At 38.4% G+C, this 21,104-nt stretch overlaps 1 protein-coding gene across 1 annotated transcript in view; it reads left to right on the top strand.

Annotated features, from left to right (window-relative positions):
- The first annotated feature begins 436 nt into the window (after positions 1–436).
- koko (cyclin Q) overlaps positions 437–21,104 on the top strand; it is an 80,481-nt gene continuing 59,813 nt past the window's right edge. The window contains exons 1-2 of the mRNA XM_090369084.1: positions 437–607; positions 20,301–20,398. Coding sequence (XP_090225210.1) covers positions 544–607; positions 20,301–20,398 — 162 coding nt within the window. The 5' untranslated portion in view covers positions 437–543. The remainder of the gene's footprint in view (positions 608–20,300; positions 20,399–21,104) is intronic.

Genomic DNA, 21,104 nt, shown 5'->3' with positions numbered 1-21,104 from the left:
AGCTTCAGGTCATCAACCAAACGATGATGGCTTGCCATCCTGAGTACTGGAGACCTGGCTGTCCCACTGAACAAACCAAAAAAAAAAAAAACATATAGGCGCAACTCATGATTTTACAGGCATGAATAATTTGCATAATATGCAAGTTCGGTAAGGTGGTACATCAATTTCTATTGGATACTCGGAATTTGCACGCCAGGATGCCTATTATATGAAATATTCGCCTTCATGATAAAATATTCAAGAAAAATATTTTTTGATAATTTTGTAAATCACGGGTAGTAAATCCCCCGCCCTCCAAAAAACATGAACATACTTGAAATCATCGCGCAAAACTGGTGTAGAAAAGTGCACTTATATTTGATTAAAAAAAAAAAAAAAAAAAAAGTTTCATTTTGTTGACCAGATGGAGCTATTGACTTCGTACAGATGGAGCGATTGATTTCAGGTGTCAGCTGGTGCTGTAATTTTGAGTGGTTTGTTTGGGTTTATGGTATTACTGAAAACATGGAATACTAAGATAATTTTCGTTACTAAATTAAAATGACAACAGAAAGACTTAGCGGAAATACCATAGCTACAGCTATGCGTAAAATATTTGATGCCGGTAAGTTAAAAAAAAATTGTTGTTATCATAAATGGTAGACATGTAGATACCAGTTGACAAATGCAGACCTGTACATGCTGTATAATAAATGGAATAATGTGGGTTCATTTAATAATGTTTTTAACCGGTTTTTTTTTATTTTAAACTACTTTAAAGAAATCTATTATGTTGAGGTAAGTTCTCAGTCACCTTTGGAACGAGTGGGAGCTTTTAACTCTTTGACTGCTGCTTAACCCATATTTTTTAGTGTTAGTGGTAATTAGTAGTGCCGTACGATGGAAGGAAGCATTCCTATACAGCAACAATAATAATCATAATACCCATTTCATTTGACCAACCCCTCTAATAATTTGTCTAATACGTCCTTAAATTGTACTTCCCCGTCCCATATCCTCGAAGCTCGCCTTAGTGCCTCAAGCCAGCAATAGCATATGACATGAATATGCTTACTAACTTTTCAGTTTTCCACCTATATATTCTTTGGGTAAAACTCCAGATTAGGGTACCCCGTATATAGCAAAACAGTGGGAAAGCAATGATTGATAAGTTGACTCTGCCCACTGACCTCCTAGGGTGTTTCCCCCCCCCACACACACTTGGCGCTGTTTTTTTTAGATCGCGAACTCATTTTCCGATTCAAAAACAGCGGGATAAATACCCTACATAAGCTAAGCACCTTCCTCCTTGACAAAATGCAACTTGGAACAATCAGAAAGAAAATACCTCCACAATAATCATCCAATCACAGAACTGGACTTTCAGTAACAGCACTGAGTGGGAATTGCTTTCACCTGCCAATCACTTTTTTCATCACCATGTTCGACAGGGTACCCTAATCTTCCGTTCAGCCATTCTTTGTACATTGTGGGGTAAAAAGTTCAATGATCTTGCTCTTAGATATTCTACTATTACTGTTAATCTCTGGCCTTGTGGCCATGAAGGGCAATATTGCAGTGTATCGATTTGTATTATTATTGCAATAAAGATTTCTAAGATTACAAAAAAAAAGGGTGACTCGAGTAATTACAGACCTGTTAGTTTAACTTCTGTTCCATTGAAAATAATGGAGTCACTATTTAGGTTAAAGAAGCATTGCAAGATCATCTAGTCACTATTTAGGTTAAAGAAGCATTGCAAGATCATCATCTTCCACTTAACGTTGTTAAGTGGAAGTCTTGCTGACCAATTTTTTGGGATACTATGATGTGGGTACAAAGGAACTAGATGCAAAAAATATTCAGACACAGCATGGGTTTGTTAAGTGGAAGTCTTGTGTGACCAATTTTATTGGATACTAGGATGTGGTTACAAAGGAACTAGATGCAAAAAATAATTTTGATATCATATACTTGGATTTTAGGAAAGCTTTTCATACTGTTGCACATTTAGAACAGAACCACAGTATGTCTGCCTGGCAAGGGCAAAAGTTGACGACATTGTAGAGCAGATATCATCTTTTAAGGGCATAAAAGTGATATTGTTGTACATGTTGGAACTAATGATATTAAGAGTAAAAGATCTGAAGATTTACTCAACAAGTACAGGTAAATGTTGAAAAAAAATCGCAAGTTAGGGTTGAACGTGAAAGTGTCTGCAATTCTACTCAGAAACGAGAGGAGGGAATATATGACAAAAGATTTGTCAATCAATATAGCCCTGGAGAAATTGCACAAGACTCATGGGGTAGAATTTTTTTCAGCGTGGTCTGAGCTTGTTGACAGGAGAGACTGCTTCTACAGGGATGGGGAACACTTAAATAGAAAGGGCGCAAGAATGTTTGCTGATGCTATCGAGGCAGTGTTAGATGGGTCGGAAACTGCTAACTTGGGGGGGGATACACCAACTAAAAGATTAACAGTGCTCGCAGGCAGAGGTGAAAGTGATTCTTGCACTGCTTCTGTTAGAATGAGCAGCAGCCTGGAAAGCAAGGTCCTGGAGATTTCCAGGACTGCTGGGAGTCATAGTGGAACAAGTAAATACATGGGCTGTGTTAGGGTAACTAAGAGTAGAAACAGGTGCGTGTATACTTGCATGTACACCAGTGATAGGAGTATAGTTAATAAATTTGATGAGTTTGAAGTGCTGGTCAAGACATCAGAGGCAGATATCGTTGGGATATCAGAGACGTGGTGTCACACAGATATAAGCCTTGCAGAATTGAATTTGGGGAGTATAGTGTGTACAGAAAGGATAGACAAGACAGGACAGGAAGGGAGGAGGGGTTATGCTGTTAGTTAAGAAAAACAAAAATTAAGGAAGTGCATCCAATTGATAATAAGCACTTTGAAAGGGAAAATGAGAGTAGGTGTGTGTTATAGGCCTAATGAATCTGATGAGTATAATGAGCAATTGTGCAGAGAAATAGAGTAGGCCAGTAAATCAGAATGTCTTATAATGGGGGATTTTAACTTTCCAGATATTGACTGGAACTTGAGTTGTTCACTCACACACTAACAAGACTTTTGTGGATTTATTGATGACTGTTTTCTACAGCAACATGTTTGAGAGGAAACCACAGGGAGTAATACTCTTGATCTGATAATCATCAGTAATTATTCATGCATTAAGAATTTGCAGATAAAGGAACCACTGAGTGACAGTGATCACAATGTACTGATGTGGAATTTACTTAAAGATGTAACTACCATCAGGGGTAAAGGGAAGGGCTTTTGCTTTCGTAAAAGTGACTAAATGGGTCTCAGACAGTTTTTAAATTCTATACAGTAAAATCAACTGATGATGTTACCAACGTTGAATTCTAAATGGAAAGCCTTCAGGGACTTAATCTTGGAGGCTACTAGGCTTTTCATACCAACTTAGAAATACTGTTCAAGGTTTAGGCCTAAATGGATGTCAGATGAATTAATGAGGCTCATAGCAGAAAAGAAAAATGTATGTGATGCATATAGATTATCAGGTGAAGCCTATGGCACATATAAAATAGTCTGTAACCAAGTCACAAAGGAGGTTAGGCAGGCAAAGGCAGATTACGAGGGATCTTTGGCAAAGGATGCAAAGAAAAACAGCAGAGTTCTTTACTTATGTGAACTCTAGAAGGAAAGGGATGAAACAGATTGGACCACTTAACACAGATGGGTTGACTATTACACTAAATAAATTCTGTTTATATTCCGGGACGACCACGTGACCAGAGGAGTTCACAAGGTAGAGACAATACACAGAACAGCACCATATTTAGCAGTCATGGGCTCGAACCCCAATCATTCAAGGCCCTTGCACTTGACCAATCGAATATGGCAGCCTTTTTGATCATGCTCAGGTAGCTGATAAACTGAATGAGTATTTTGCATCTGTATTTACACATGAGGAGTTATTCAAGGAGGGGAATGCCAGAAGTTTATCATACTCTAACAGGGAGCTAAATGATTTTGTAATAACTGATTGCAAAGTGGAGGAGATATTGTTGAAGTTAAACATAAGGAAGGTACCTGGGGTGGACGGGATCTATCCAGTTATATAAAAGGAGGCAGCAAAGGAAGTAAGCAAACCCTTAGCAATAATTATGAGAGCTTCCTTGGACTCAAGGGAGGTCCCCCATGGACTGGAGGTGTGCAGATGTATTACCAATTCACAAAGGGGGTTCAAAAGGTGAAACAAGTAACAATAGACCTGTTGGTTTAACTTCTGTTTCAGGTAAAATAATGGCGTCACTGGTTAAAGATGTATTGCAGGATCATCTAGAGAAGACTGCAGCAATTTAGACACAGCATAGGTTTGTTAAGGGAAAGTCTTGTATGACCAATTTGATTGGATACTATGATGTGGTCACATAGCAACTGGATAGAAAAAATAATCTCGATATCATATGCTTGGATTTAAGGAAAGCTTTTGATACTGTGGCACATGGAAGACCGCTGTACAAATTGGATCAGTATAGCGTCAAGGGTAAGTTGCTACAATGGATAAAGGGATGATTGAGTGGGAGACAACAGAGAGTGGTAATCAATGGACACTGCTCTTTGTGGACAAATGTTATTAGTGGAGTTTCCCAGGTTTCAGTGCTGGTCCCATTGTTGTTTTCTGTATTCATCAATAAAAGATATTGATGAAGGTATATCAGGCTTAATGTCCAAGTTTGCAGGTGATACAAAGGTTGGCAGGGTTGTTAATGACAGTAAAGATAGTATGCTACTCCAACTGGATCTTGATAAGTTGGGCAAATGGGCTGAGAAGTGGCAACTGAATTTTAAAATTGTAGTTCAAAGTATTGCATATGGGTAGCAATAACACAAGAGAAATGTACCAACTGTGTGGTACTACACTCAGGGAAGTGGAAAGTGAAAAATACCTACGGATAATTGTGCAGCCAGATATGAAGTTTGCTGAGCAGTGCAGATGAGCTGTCAGGGCAGGTCATGGAGTCTTGTCAATGATATATAGGAATTTTGCTAGAAGGGACGGGGAAGTGATTATTTCGTTGTACAAGGCAGTGGTCAGACCACGTCTTGAGTACTTTGCACAGATCTGGAGGCTTCATTTTAGGAAGGATGTAGAGTTGCCAGAGCGAGTACAAAGAAGGGCAACAAGATTGGTGAGAGGAATAAAGGGGTGCTCTTACCAAGAAAGGATTAAGTTCTATTCATTCCTGGAGAGTTCCTTAAGTTCCTGGAGAGTAGGCACATGCAAATTGATCTGATTGAGGTGTATAAGGCCTTGAATGGGGTTGAGCAGGCTCATTGCTGATGGGATTCTTCCTTATGTTCAGATGAAGAACCTGAAGGGGCATAGATTCAAATTGAGGAAAGACAGTTGTAGAATAGATGTGTGGAAATTTGCCTTTAGCCAGCGAGTGATTGTTTGGTGGATCAGACTTCCATCTTTTGTTGTGAGAAGTTGATAGCTTAAATAAATTTAAGGCTGAGCTGGACAGGAATTTGTAATGAATGGAAGGGGGTGAAATGAGAGAGTTTTTTTTTTTTTTTTTTTTTTTTGGCTGATTCTGCATAAGCTTGCTTTCTTGCATTGTATGCCTCTGTTAATGCTAATAGAAGACTGCTTTACAAATTGGAGCAATGTGGTTTTAAGGGCAAATTTCTGCTATGGATAAAGGGATGGTTGAGTGGGAGAAGACAGAGTGATAATCAATGGGCACTGTTTGTCATGGACTAATATTATTAGTGGGGTCACTCAGGGTTCAGTTCTGGGCCCGTCATTAATTTTATATCAGCAGTTGTGGGAAACCACTAGTGGCAGTCATCCCCAAACAATGTTGTACACTATTGTTCTCTGTGTTTATCAGTGATATTGATGAAGGTATATTACACTTGATGCCCCCCAAAGGTCGCGGGTTCGAATCCTGCCTCGGGCTTGGATCAAAGTACTACAAAAAAAAACCTTGGGAGGTGCATTATGGCCACAGAAGCCAATGTGCCAACAACTACAAAAAAAAAAAAAAAAAACTTGATGCCCAAGTTTGCAGATGATACAAAGGTTGACAGGGTTCTTAATATCAGTATGCTACTGCAATAAGATCTAGAAAAGTTAGGCAGATGGGCTGAGAAGTGAAGTTTAGCATTGACAAATGCAAAGTATTGCATGTGAGTAGCAGTAATGCCAGAGTAATATCCGAACTCTGTGGTACTACACTCAGTGCAGTGGAGAATGAAAAAGACTTGGGGATAATTGTGCAATTAGATATGAAGTTCTGTGAGTAGTGCAGATAGGCTGCAAGGACTGCTCATAAGGTTTTCTCAATGATATACAAGAATTTTTTTAATAGGGATAGGGTGATTATCCCTTTGTATATGGCAATGGTCAGGCCACATCTTCGGTACTGCATTCAAGTCTAGTGGCTTCATTTTAGGATGGATGTAGAGCTGCTTGGAATGAGTATAGAGAAGGGCAACAAGATTGGTGAGGGGAACAAAGGGGTGCTCTTACCAAGAAAAGCTTCAGTTCTACAAACTGCGTCTGGAGAGTAGATACCTGCAAGGTGATCTGATTGAGGTGTTTAAGGCATTTAATTTTTTGAGCAAGCTTAGTGCCGATGGGATTCTTCCTCTTATTTCTTAGATTATGCATTTATGCACTTGAGGGGGCATAAATTCAGTTTTTAGGAAAAATGGTTGCACAATTGATGTTGGCAAATTTGCCTTTAACCAGGGAGTGGTTGATTGCTGGAACAAACTTACACCTGTTGTTGTTGGAATCAATAGCTTAAATAAATTGAAGGAAGAACTAGATAAACTTTCAGAGGGAATGGATAGGTGAAATGGGAACTGTATGTGAATGTGTTTTTTTTTTTTTTTTGCTGGATAAGTTTGCTTTTTTGCATCATATGATAATACTAATGCTAAAACAAATTGTCCTACTATATTGCATTTATGACATATGACAAGTTAGTGCTTCACATTATCTTTATCCTTTCTCAGATGACATAAGAGAATGCAAATTTATATTGAGGGGATTGTTGCAGAAATTCCCAGTCAGCCAGAGAGTGACCGATTGTTGAAATGAATTTTCACCTTGTATTGTGGAAGTACGCAGTTTCAATAAATTTAAAGAAAGATTTGACAAATTTTTAGAAGGAATGGGAAAATTAATTGGGTTGAAAAGGTTTTTTTTTTTTTTTTTATGCTAGTTAAGCTTTGCTTCCTTTCATATTTCTAATACTAGTACTAGTATCATGTTCTGAACTTTAATATTATTAGTATTAAACTTTAACACTAATACGAAAACCTGAAATTTTTTTAAGACAGAAATTGCATCCTTAATTTTGGCAGGTTGATGTAAACTACCATGGAAATAGTCAGCAACATGCTCTTTTTTCTTTCATCCATTCATTATGGTTTACACAATGCAATATGAAGGATATGTGCAGTGCACAGAGTAGAGATAATAAGTATGTTTAAGAATTTTTTGTTATAGACTGATGTTGTGATTTTGGCATAACCTATTCCCAGACATGAAAATTGTTTCAGAAAATATTAACCCTCATTATGTTTTTTTTGTAGTGATGATCTGGGGCCTTGTATGAGACAATCTCCTGCCAATGATAATCAGAGTTACTCTTTAGAAATATCTATGTTTATCCTTGATTTGACCTGAAATAAATAATAACATTTTTAATTGAGTAATTTCACTTAATAGGTGAATCCATTATTCATAAAAAACTTAAGGGCACTACTGTGAATTGTTTTGGACTTTGATTTGATCATCAAATAGCAGGTAGCCTCAATTGGTGACCTTGTGTCATGCAGTCAATAAACATATTGCATTGAAATGAGCAGCCAAGAAGTGTTCAGAAGAAACGCTTCCAGTTGAATATGTAGCTTCATTTCCACAAATTTCTGCACTTAGAAACTAGGCAATTGCCAAAAGATTGATTAAAGTGTTGATTGAGTGAATTTAATGATGATTGTATTCTAACTCTTTCTTAGATGACACATACAAGGAGACATAAACTTGAATTGAAAAAGGATGGCTGCAGGACAAATGTGGAAAAATTTGCTTCCAGTCAGAGTGCAGCAATTTATGGAACTGGAAGGATTTTTTCTTTTTTTCTTCTTCTTTTTTTTCCCCTCATTATGAAACCACAAATACAATGGGGATTAAAAACCTATTAAAACCTAAAGTACTTAGTACCATGCATGGGTTGAAGGATGGGAAAATGACAGAAGATACTTGTTGACATTAGACTTGAATTTCTGTAGATCCTCCCTTCATATGTATTATCTACAGAAATACATATGAAGGGAAGTTGTTATAGAAAAACGGAAGTTGAAGAAATAAATGAGAAAGAAGTTTGTTCTGTGAGTTTGAAGTTGGCAGTAAAAGGATGTTGACTTGTTACAGTGTGTGTTAGGACTGATTTTGAAGAGAGAGCAGAAATATAAAAGCCAATTCAGAACAGTGCCCATGGAAATATCTACAGAAAAGGCATGCACTAGAAACAGAACATCTGTGAGACAGAATGGAAAGACTCTGTTAGAGATGGGTCATTAATTTACCTAACTTTTGAATGGAGTCTAGAAGCCTGAGAGAGGTTTTGAGGGCACTACTTGAGATGTGGAAACACTATTCCATGGTAGAGCAGATTTGAGATTTGTGCAGAGTGAGTAGCTATTTGGAAGAAAAGTAGTGCCAAGAGTGAAAGAGAAAACCCAGATTTTTAGATGCAGAGGAAACAATATTTATGATGTGCTTATGCTGAGAGAGAGATTGGAAGTCAGGGTAATCCCTAATAGAGATATGTGATATTGTCTATAAATCTGAGTGTTGTTGAAGATAAACATAGGAGAAGAAGAATCCTTTTTGCAAGATATAAGACAGGACTGAGTTTTAGGGTTGAAATCAACTAAGTTATCTTTGTCCCAGAGTTACCTGGAAATTAACATTTAAGGAATTGGTAGTGAATATTTGAGAAGTTGAAGCTGTTTATGCAGAGCAAGGTTTCTCAAGCTGGAAGGTGGAATGCAGTGTGCTATCATCGGCAAAACTATGGGTAGCATTTCTGGTCAGTGGAAGAAGGTCATTAATATACAAGAGGGAAAGAGTAGAAGAAAGAAATGAACCTTGGGGAATGCCAGCATTATTGGAGAAGTTACAAGACAGAGTGCCATCTACAGATCACTCACCTGCAGTGAGTGATCTGAGAGAAAAGCAGATATTCAATTACAAAATACAGTTGGCAAATCATAAGATGGAAACTTGTTTAGAATACCTTTATGCCAAACATAATCAAAAGCCTTTGAAATGCCAAGAGCAACTGCTTGAGTTTCACCAAACTTTTCCATTGAATTTGTCCACAAGTGAGTAACATAAGCTAGTATATCACCAGTGGATCGACACTGATAGAATCAGTACTGGTGATCATTGATCAGATTGAAGATTTCTAGATAGTTTAGGAGTTGGCAGTTAATGGATTTCTCCATTACTTTAGAAAGAGTAGAAGTAAGTGCAATGGGACAATAAGTGGATGGGAGGGATTTGTCATTTTTTTCAAGAAGTGGCTGGATATGAGCAAATTTCCAAGCAGAAGGGAAAACACTGGTGTAATGAGAAAGTGTAAAAGGTTGATACAGAACAGGAGTAAGCTCAGGTGCACAGGTTTTGAGAACAAGTGGAGAAATACCATCAGGACCTGATGGAATTATCTTAATGCTTTCTGAGCATCAAGATAGTTCAAAATCTTTAGTATGGCAGGAGACCACAGGAAGCATTGAATGGAGTGTACTGGGAATGGTAGGAGGTGGTTTACCAAGATCATCAATACATGAGTTAGAAGAAAAGTAGGATGCTAGCAGGTCAGCTTTATCTTTAGCTGAGGTGGCAATAGAACCATCCAGTCTTGACAAAGGTAGGAATAGAGATGGGCAAAAGTTGCTGCCAATGGCTTTGGCTAGAGGCCAGAATGCTCAACTACCATTTTGGACAAGACACAAGTTTTCTACTCCTAGCCTGTTCGAAATCTAGTTTGGACTGATTAATAACTGCCTTGCAATTGTTGGGAGCTTTGATGTCGGCAAAAAATGAACCTGAAGATTTATATTCCAGCCTATTATATGCAACATTCTTATCCTGAACAGCCTAAACCAAGGTTTAGTTAAGGGATAAGATTTTAAGGTAGAGTGTGGAATAAAAGATTTCATCCCTACAATAATAATTTCACTGATATGATTTGAGAAAATGTTGATATCAGAAAATTTAAAACAATAATTCAACCAAGGGAAAAAAAAATCTCGTAGAGCATCCCATTTTGCATTTTTGTTATGCCAAACAACACAAGGTTGAGAATGGCCACAAGAGAAAAGTTCCATTGGAGAAGAGATCATCACCAAGTTGTGATCTCAGATGTCTAGAGGACCAGTCACCTCAACTGTGCACTTGGAAGGGTTGTTTGTTGGAAAAAAAAATGAAGAGTATTGGCTGTGTGGTATTTGGGTAGTTAAATGAGCAATCTGTGCAAGGTCATTAATTAAAAAGCCCCAGTATCTTGAACTGCTGGTAACATTAAAGTCACTGAGGAAAATTGGAAAGTTTAGATGGGAGAAAGTCAAGTTTCAAAGAGAGGACAAGGATTTCCAAGTGATTGCTGAAGTTAGGAGAATGATAGAGAAAACAGATGAATTTGATAGAATTGGGTAGTAAGATTTCAAGCCGGAGAAGATCGAAAAGAGGAGAAATCCAAATTACTGTCTCTGATGGGGAATACCAGAGCAGACATGCACAAGTACCACCTTTGAAGTGAAAGAAATCATACAGCTAATAATTAGGACAACTGAGATGAGAAGTGGTAGAATCAACTGATATTTGGCATTATGTCAGGAAAAGTACAAGGGGCTTGACAGACTGTAAGTGAAACTGCTTCTCATTGAGATTGGAACTAAGACCACATATACTAAGACACAGCATGAGTTTGTCAAGGGGAAGTCTTGTCTGACCAATCTGATTGGATACTATGATGTGGTCACAAAGGAACTGGATGTAAAAAATAATTTTGATATCATACACTTGGATTTCAGGAAAGCTTTTGATACTGTTGCACATGGAAGACTACTGTACAAATTGTAGCAGTATGGCATTAAGGGCAAGTTGCTACGATGGATAAAAGGATGGTTGAGTGGGAGAAAACAGAGTGGTAATCAATGGGTACTGCTCTATGTGGACTAATGTTATTAGTGGTGTCCCTCAGGGTTTCGTGTTGGGCCCATTGTTGTTTTGTATATTTATCAATGATATTGATGAAGGTATATCAAGCTTAATGTCAAAGTTTGCAGATGATACAAAGGTTGGCAGGTTTGTTAATAACAGTAATGCCAGTATGCTGCAGCAGCAGAATCTGGAAAAGTTGGGAATATGGGCTGAGAAGTGGCAACTGGAGTTTAACATTGACAAATGCAAAGTACTGCATATGGGTAGCAGTAACCCCAGAGAAATATACCAACTATGTGGTGTTACACTCAGGGTAGTGGAGAATGAAAGACTTGAGGGTAATTGTGCAGTCAGATATGAAGTTTTCTGAGCAGTGCATACAGGCTGCCATAGTAGGTCATAGGGTCTTGTCAATGATATACAGGAATTTTGCGAGCAGGGATAAGGGGGTGATTATCCCTTTATATAAGACAATGGTCAGGCCACACCTTGATTACTACGTACAGGTCTGGAAGCCTCATTTTAGGAAGGATATAGAGTTGCTAGAATAAGTACAGAGAAGGGCAACAAGAATGGTGAGAGGAACAAAGGGGTGTGCTTACGAGGAAAGCTGAAGTTCTGCAAGTTGCAGTTTCTGGAGACTAGGCACCTGTGAGGCGATCTGATTGAGGTGTATAAGGCCTTGAATGAATTGAGCAGGCTAATCTGATGGGATGCACAAGTACCACCTTTGAAGTGAAACTGCACAGCAATCATACAGCTAATAATTAGGAAACTGAGATGAGCAGTGGTTGAATTAACTGATATTTGGCAATATGTCAGAAAAAGTACATGGGGATTGGCAGATTCTAAGTGGAACTGCCCAGATTACAAACCTGAGGGGACATATATTCAAATTGAGGAAAGACAGTTGTAGAATAGATGTGTGGAAGTTTGCCTTTAGCCAGTGGGTAGTTGATTGCTGGAAAAAACTTCCATCTGTTGTTGTTGTGGAAGTTGATAGCTTAAATAAATTAGGTGGGTCGGAAAACTGCTAGTTTGGGGGGATACAAGGACTAATAGATTAACAGTAGCCACTGGCAGAGGTGAAAGTGATTCTTACACTGCTTCTATTGGAATGACCAGCCTGGAATACAAGATGCAGGATATTTCAGACTGCTTGGGAGTCATTACGGTACAAGTAAACACATGGGTTGTGTTAGGATAGCTAAGAATAGGAACAGGTGCCTGTATACTTGCATGTACACCAATTCTAGGAGTTTGGTAAATAAATTTGATGAATTTGAAGTACTGCTCAAAACAACACAGGCAGATATTGTTGGGATATCAGAGACGTGGTTTCACACAGATATAAGGAATGCAGAACTGGAATTTGGGGAGTACAATGTGTACAGAAAGGATAGACAGGATAGGAAGGGAGAAGGGGTTATGCTATTAGTTAAGAAACACATAAAATCCAAGGAAGTGAAGCCAGTCGACATCACCGGACAGTGCAGTGTCGAGTCAGTTTGGTGTGACATAAGCATTGGGAGATCAAAATTGAGAGTAGGAGTGTGCTATAGGCCTAATGACTCTGATGAGTATAATAAAGAACTGTACGGGGAAATAGAGTGGGCCAGTAAATCAGAGAGTCTTATAATGGGGAATTTTAATTCCCAGATATTTACTGGAATTTGTGGGTTGGTCACTCATACACTAGCAAGGATTTTGTGGATTTCTTGGATGATTGTTTTCTACATCAGCATGTTTCTGAGGCAACTAGAGGGAGTAATACTCTTGATTTGATTATCAGTAGTGATTCTTCACACATTAAGAATCTGCAGATAAAGAAATGACTAGGTGGCAGTGATCACAGTGTGCTGAAGTGGGACATAAGCATTGGGAGATCAAAATTGAGAGTAGGAGTGTGCTATAGGCCTAATGACTCTGATGAGTATAATAAGAAAAGGGAAATAGTACAGGGAAATAGAGTGGGCCAGTAAATCAGAGAGTCTTATAATGGGGAATTTTAATTCCCAGATATTTACTGGAATTTGTGGATTGGTCACTCATCACTAGCAAGGATTTTGTGGATTTCTTGGATGATTGTTTTCTACATCAGCATGTTTCTGAGGCAACTAGAGGGAGTAATACTCTTGATTTGATTATCAGTAGTGATTCTTCACGCATTAAGAATCTGCAGATAAAGAAACGACTAGGTGGCAGTGATCACAGTGTGCTGAAGTGGGATTTACTCAAAGAGGTAACTACCATCACCACCAAATACGGAGGATGCGGAAAGATCAAGGGAATGACCACCGCATATTCCCGGAGCAATATGGCCTTAGTTGCTAATGCTCCTAAAAAACAAACAACAACTACCATCAGGGGTAAAGGGAAGGGTTTTTGCTTTCGTAAATGCGACTACGATGGTCTGAGACAGTATTTAAATTCTATACAGTGAGACCAACTGATGATGTCACCAACAGCAAATTCAAAATGGGAAGCATTCAAAGAACTTATCTTGGAAGCTACTAGGCTTTACATACCAACTAAGTAATATTGTTCAAGGTTTGTGCCTAAATGGATGTCAGATGAACTAATGAGTCATATGGCAGAGAAGAAAAATGCATGGAATACATATAAATTAACACGTGACACAGAAGCCTATGATAGATATAAGTTGATCTGTAACCAAGTTACAAAGGAGGTAGTAGTAATAGTAGTGGCATGTGATGCAAGAAAGCAAGTGTATGAGCTTATGCAGCATCAGCCAAAAAAAAAAAAAAAAAAAATCACACCATTCCCTCCAAATGCCTGTCCAGTTCCTATTTAAATTTATTCAACCCATCAACTTCCACAACGACAGATGGAAGTTTGTTCCAGCAATTAAACACCCGCTGGCTAAAGGCAAATTTCCGCACATCTATTCTACATCTGTCTTTTCTTAATTTGAATTTATGCCCCCTTAGGTTCGTAATCTGAACAAGTGGAAGGATCCCATCAGAATTCAGCGTGCTCAACTGATTCAAGGCCTTATACACCTCAATCAGATCACCGCGCAGGTGCCTAGTCTCCAGCCACTGCAATTTTTTGTTGCTACACAGTTGGTACTTTTCTCTCGGGTTACTTCTACCTATATGCAGTACTTTGCATTTGTCAAGGTTAAACTTCAGTTGCCACTTCTTAGCCCATCTGCCCAAATTATCTAGATCCTGTTGCAGTAGCACACTACCATTACTGTCATTAACAACCCTGCCAATATTTGTATCATCTGCAAACTCTGACGCTAAGCCTGATATACCTTCATCAATATCATTGATAAATATACAAAATAACACTGGACGCCACACCGAACCCTGTGGGACTCCACTAATAACATTAGTCCACGATGAGCAGCACCCATTGATTACCACCCTCTGTCTTCTCCCACTTAACCAACCTTTTATCCATTGTAGCAACTTACCTTTAATACCATTCTGCTCCAATTTGTACAATAGTCTTCCATGCGCAACAGTGTCAAAAGCTTTCCTGAAATCCAAATATATGATATCAAAATTATTTTTTGCATCCAGTTCCTTTATAACCACATCATAATAATCAATCAAATTGGTCAGAAAAGAAACAAACTTTTAACAAACCCATGCCTGTCCGAGCTATAACTGAAGCCTTGTCTAGATGATCCTACAATTCATCTTTAACCAGTAACTCCATTATTTTACCCGGAACAGAAGTTAAACTAACTGGTCTGTAATTACTTGTGTCACCCTTCGATCCCCCTTTGTGAATTGGGGATACATTTGCACATCTCCAGTCTGTGGGAACTTCCCCAGAGTCCAAGGATGCTCTCATAATTATGGCTAAGGCTTAGTTGCTTTGCCGCCTCCTTTAATATAACTGGATAGATCCCATCCACCCCATGTGCTTTTCTTATGTTTAACTTCAACAATTTCTCCTCCACTTTGCTCTCAGTTATTACAAAATCATTAAGTACCCTGCTACAATTTGATAATCTTCTGCCATTTTCAAACCTTAATAATTCCTCGTGTGTGAATGTAGATGCAAAATACTCATTCAGTTTGTTTGCTATCTGAGCAGGATCATCAACAGTCGAACCATTGATGTCAAGTGGACCAATCAGATTCATCTCCTTCCTTTTAGAGTTTATATAAGTAAAGAAATCCTTGCTGTTTTTCTTAGCATCTTTTACCAAGGATTTCTTGTAATCTGCCTTCGCCTGCCTAACCTCCTTTGTGACCTGATTACAGACTAGCTTATATCTGCCATAGGCTTCTGAGTCGCTTGATAATTTATATGCATCCCATGCATTTTTCTTCTCTGTTACAAGTCTCATTAGTTCATTTGATAACAATTTAGGCCTAAACCCTGAACAATATTTCTTAATAGGTATGAAACTTTTAGTAACATCCATGATTAATTCCTTGAATGCTTCCCACTTAGAATTTACTGTTGGTAACATCGTCAGTTGATCCCACTGTACAGAATTTAAAAACTGTCAGAGACCACTGTACTCGCCTTTACGGAAGCAAAAACCCTCTCCTTTACCCCTGATGGTAATTAAATCTTTAAGTAAATCCCACATCAGTACACTGTGATCACTGTCACCTAGTGGTTTCTTTATCTGCAAATTCTTAATACACGAATAATCACTGCTGATAACCAGATCAATAGTATTACTTTCTCTGGTTGCCTCTCGAACATGCCGCTGCAGAAAACAATCATCCAATAAATCCACAAAAGTCTGACTAGTGTGTGAGTGACCAACCCACAAGTTCCAGTCAATATCTGGGAAGTTAAAATCTCCCATTATAAGACATTCTAATTTACTAGCCCACTCTATTTCTCTGTACAACTGTTCATTGTACTCATTCGAGTCATTAGGCCTATAATACACTCCTACTCGTATTTTTTCTTTCGCAGTGCTTATGTCACACCAAACTGACTCAACAGTGCACTGTTCATCTATATCAACTGGGTGCACTTCTTTTGATTTTATGTTTTTCTTAATTAACAGCATAACACCTCCTCCCTTCCTATCCTGTCTGTACACATTTTACTCCCCAAATTCCAGTTCTGCGTTCCTTATATCTGGGTGACGGCACGTCTCTGCTATCCCAACAATATCTGCCTTTGATGTCTTGACCAACACTTCAAATTCATCAAATTTATTTACTATACTTCTAGCATTGGTATACATGCACCTATTCCTATTTCTAGTTACCCTAACACATCCCATATACCCACCTATTTCACGATGACTGCCATCCGTCCCTGAAACCCCCAACACCCCTTGCTCCAGGTTGCTACTTATTCTAATAGAAGTTGTGCAAGAATCACCTTTAACTCTGCCTATGGCTACTGTTAAACTATTAGTCCTTGTATCCCCCCAAGCTAACAGTTTTCCAACCCACCTAACACTGCCTCGATAGCATCAGCAAATATTCTTGCACCTTTTCTATTTAAGTGTATCCCATTCCTGTAGAAGCAGTCTCTCCTGTTAACAAGTACAGACCAGGCTGAAAAAAATTCTACCCCTTGAGACTTTCACAATCTTTCCAGGGCCGAATTGATCGACAAGGCTCTCATCATATACTCCCTTCTATCGTGTCTGAGCAGAATTGCAGACACTTTCAAATTCAACCCTAATTCACAGCTTTTGTTCAACAGCGACCTGTACTTGTTAAGTAATTTCGACCGTCTCCTACTCTTAATATCATTAGTGCCAACATGTACAACTATATCACCTTTTGTGCCCTTAAAAGATGATATCCGCTCTGCAACGTCATCAACCTTTGCCCCTGGCAGACATACCCTGGTCCTGTTCCACCTATCCTTTTTACAAAGCATGTTCCCCGTTTCCCTGACAATAGAGTCACCAACAACTACTAGTTGCTGTGAACCAGCACATTCTGCCTTGGGGGTTGCCGCTGTGTTGTGCGATGACTAAGTGGAAGCTCTGGCGTTGATGTGGGCAGCAGGTGAAGGCAGGCATTGATGAGGTTAGGCAGGCGAAGACAGATTACTAGAAATCTCTGGCAAAAGGATGCAAAGAAAAACAGCAAAGAGTTCTTTACGTATGTAAACTCTAGAAGGAAGGGGATGAATCAGATTGGTCCACTTGATATCGATGGTTCAACTGTTGATGATCCTGCTCAGGTAGCTAACAAGCTAAATTAATATTTTGCATTGACATTCACAAATGAGGAGTTATTCAGCAAGGGGAATGCCAGAGGTGTATTGAACTTTGGCAGTAAGCTAGATAATCTTGTAATAACTGAGAGTAAAGTGGAGGAGAAATTTTGGAAGATAAACACAAGAAAGGCACCTAGGGTGGATGGGATCTATCCAGTTATATTAAAGGAGGCAGCAAAGGAAGTAAGCAAACCCTTAGCCATAATTATGAGAGATTCTTTGGACTCAGGGGAGGTACCCATAGACTGGAAATGTGCAAATGTGACCCCAATTCACAAAGGAGGATCAAAAGCTGACACAAGTAAGTATAGACCTGTGAGTTTAACTTCTGTTCCCGGAAAATTAATGCAGGCACTGGTTAAAGAAGCTCTGCAGGATCATCTAGACAAGACTTTAGTTATAGCTCAGACACAGCATGGTTTTGTTAAGGTAAAGTCTTGCCTGACCAATTTGATTAGATACTATGATGCAGTCACAAAAGAACTGGATGCAGGGAATAACTTTGATATTATATATTTGGATCTTAGAAAGGCTTTTAATACTGTTGCACATGGAAGACTGCTGCTCAAATTGGAGCAGTGTGGCATTGGAGGCAAATTGCTGCTATGGATGGTTGAGGGGGAGAAGACAGAGAGTGGTAATCAATGGACACTGCTCATTATGGACTAATGTTATTATTGGAGTCCCTCAGGGTTCAGTGTTGGGTCCATTATTGTTTTCTGTATTTATAAATGATATTGGTGATGGTTTATCAAGCTTAATGTTCAAATTTGCAGATGATACAAAGGTTGGCAGGGTTGTTAAGGACACTACTGATTCTAGGCTGCTGCTGCAACATTATCTGGAAAGGTTGAACAGATGGGCTGAGAGGTGGCAAATGAAGTTTAACATTAAGAAATGTAAAGTACTACATATGGGAAACAGCAACCCGAGAGCAATGTATCAACTCTGTGGTACTACACTGACAGTGGTAGAGAATGAAAAGGACCTGAGGGTAATTGTGCAGGCAGATATGAAGTTCTCTGAGCAGTGCAGATGGCCTGCAAGAGTAGCTCATGGTGTCTTGTCAATGATATACAGGAATCTTTCTAGCAGGGATAAGGAGGTGATTATTCCCTTGTATAAGGCAATGGTCAGGCCACACCTTGAGTACTGTATACAGGTCTGGAGGCCTCATTTCAAGAAGGATGTAGAGCTCCTGGAATGAGTACAGAGAAGGGCAACAAGATTAGTGAATGGAACAAAGGGTTGCTCTTATGAAGAAAGGCTTAAGTTTTGCAAATTACAGTGTCTGGAGACTAGGCACCGGCGAGGTGATCTGATAGAGGTATAAAGCCTTGGAATAGTTTGAGCATGCTCAATTCCGATGGGATTCCTCTTCTTGCTCAGAATAATCACCTGAGAGGGCATAAATTCAAATTGAGGAAAGACAGATGTAGGATAGATGTGAGGAAATTTGCCTTTAGCCAGCGGGTAGTTGGTTGGTGGAACAGACTTCCATCCCTTGTCGTGGAAGTTGATAGCCTAAACAAATTTAAGGCTAAGGTGGACAGGTATTTCGAACGAACGGAGGGGTGAAGTTGAAGTGGTTTTTTTTTTTTTTTTTTGGTTGATGTGGTATAAGCTTGCTTTCTTGCATCATATGCCTCTACTAATGATAATGCTAAATTCAAGGCAGAACTAGACAAACATTTGGAATGAATGGATCAGTGAAATGGGAAGGGTTTTTTTTTTTTTTTTTTTTTGTATATGCTTGCTTTCTTGCATCATGTGCCTCTACTAATGCTAATATTTGTGAAATGAACAAGGAAATCTTTGGGAGGTTTAGATTTTTTTGCAGTTAAGTTTTTTCTATTACTTTTGACAATTCATGATGTATTCGGTAGTAAGAAAAGGTGGAGGCAAAGTGAGTCTGATTTATTAATAACTGTTTTACAACTGATGTAGGTTACAACCCATCTCTTCCATCATGCAGTATGACTGTCTTTTGAGGTTATGATGGGCATCATGGCAAGACCCAATCGTTCTTATATTTTTAGAGTTTGGCTCTAAAATGGTGTCTGCAGGCTGGCTGCTAAATAATCTATCAAGCCCAAACCTATTAGTAACTGTCTAGGAGATTTCAGGATCAGCTGGTGTATAATTTGCCACTGCTCTGCTAGAGAGTCACTAGAGGGAGTTCAAGTAGTGTATATGCAGGGGGGGGAGTATTGTCAAGGCCACATTATGTCAAGGATCTGGGTATATACTTGCAGTGCATGTACACCATATCCAAAAATATCATTACTTCATACATTATGCCTTCTAGTGACTCTCTGGCAGAACAGTGGCATATTATACACCAGCTGATCCTGAAGTCTCCTAGACAGTTACCAATAGGTTTGGGCTGGTAGATTATTTAGCAGCCAACCTGTGGACACCATTTTAGAGCCACACTCTCAAAAATGTAAGAAAGGTTGGGTCTCGCCATGATACCCATCATAACCTCAAAAGACATCAGTCATACTGTATGATGGAAGAGATGGGTTGTAGGCCTACATCCAGTTGTAAAACAATTATTAATAAATCAGACTCTTTTGCAAAAATAAGTTGGGAAGACTTGATTTTTGTCCAAATGATAGTCAAGCCTTCTGTTTTCTGGTCAGAATTATTAACTGTAACTTCTGTCCAGCCATACTTCACCTCTGTTGCATCCTGATGGTTCTATTGCAATTTAATCTAAAGATAAAGCCAACTTATTAACTTTTATGTTTGGTGGCTACTCATAAAAATATAATAAAAAAAATGCAAAAAAATAGACTAAAAGTATCACCTTTAGAAACGGATTGCTGTTTTTTTTAAAACTGTGTAGCAGTGTTCAAACAATAGATATATTTCTTCATTGTAGGTTTAATTTTGAAAGCAAAACCTAGAACTCTGGTATCTGCTGCCATTATATATCATAGGTTTTTTCAAGAATGTAGGGCAGACATCTATGATCCATATGTAAGTATTAAGTTTTATTAAAATAAAGTATTAAAGCTCATTTTTTACATTAGACAGTGGTATCTTACTGTCACACTTGTATTGTTATTTTTTTTATTAATTGATTTAGGAAATTCAATCACATTATGCACCACATAACAAATTAAACACTCCACCCTAAATTAGTATGGAGTGTTTAATTATTTCTAATCTGATTAAACAGAATTTTCCTTAGTGGAACCTTTGACTATGCCTTAGCAATTATTAATAGTGATTACACTGATCTCCAAAAAAAATTTTTTTTTTCGTTCTTTAGAAATTCAGGGTGATTCTTGTAGATCTGACGTTGCTGAATTCAAATACAGGTAACTCTCATATAACACAGTTATTAGGTTCCTGTAAAATGTGTTGTGCGAAAAAACCATGTTATATGGGACTAAGAAAAAGTACAAAAGGCAGGGGGGTTACATTCCAAAAGCTAACAAAAATACACCATTGTAGAATTTCATATATCTTCTGCTCTCTTTAAAAAATCAGTAATCTGGGTTTGTTTGCTTTTGCTTGATAAATCTTTGTGAATTTCATCGTATAGAACTAAGCATTTTTGAAACTCCCTTTTGAAAATTGGGCTCCTTTCATTCAAGAATCTGCATTCAAAAAATAAGATTCTAACTGCTCGGCTAACTTTATGCCTGCCCCTATGCATTTTAGTGTAAAATTTGGAAGT

Source organism: Mastigoproctus giganteus, chromosome 2, assembly GCF_048544385.1.
Source record: "Mastigoproctus giganteus isolate SK-2022 chromosome 2, ASM4854438v1, whole genome shotgun sequence".
NCBI classification, from domain to species: domain Eukaryota; kingdom Metazoa; phylum Arthropoda; class Arachnida; order Uropygi; family Thelyphonidae; genus Mastigoproctus; species Mastigoproctus giganteus.
The sequence above is the reverse complement of the archived record's forward strand: the minus strand, read 5'-3'. Positions and strand labels throughout refer to the sequence as shown.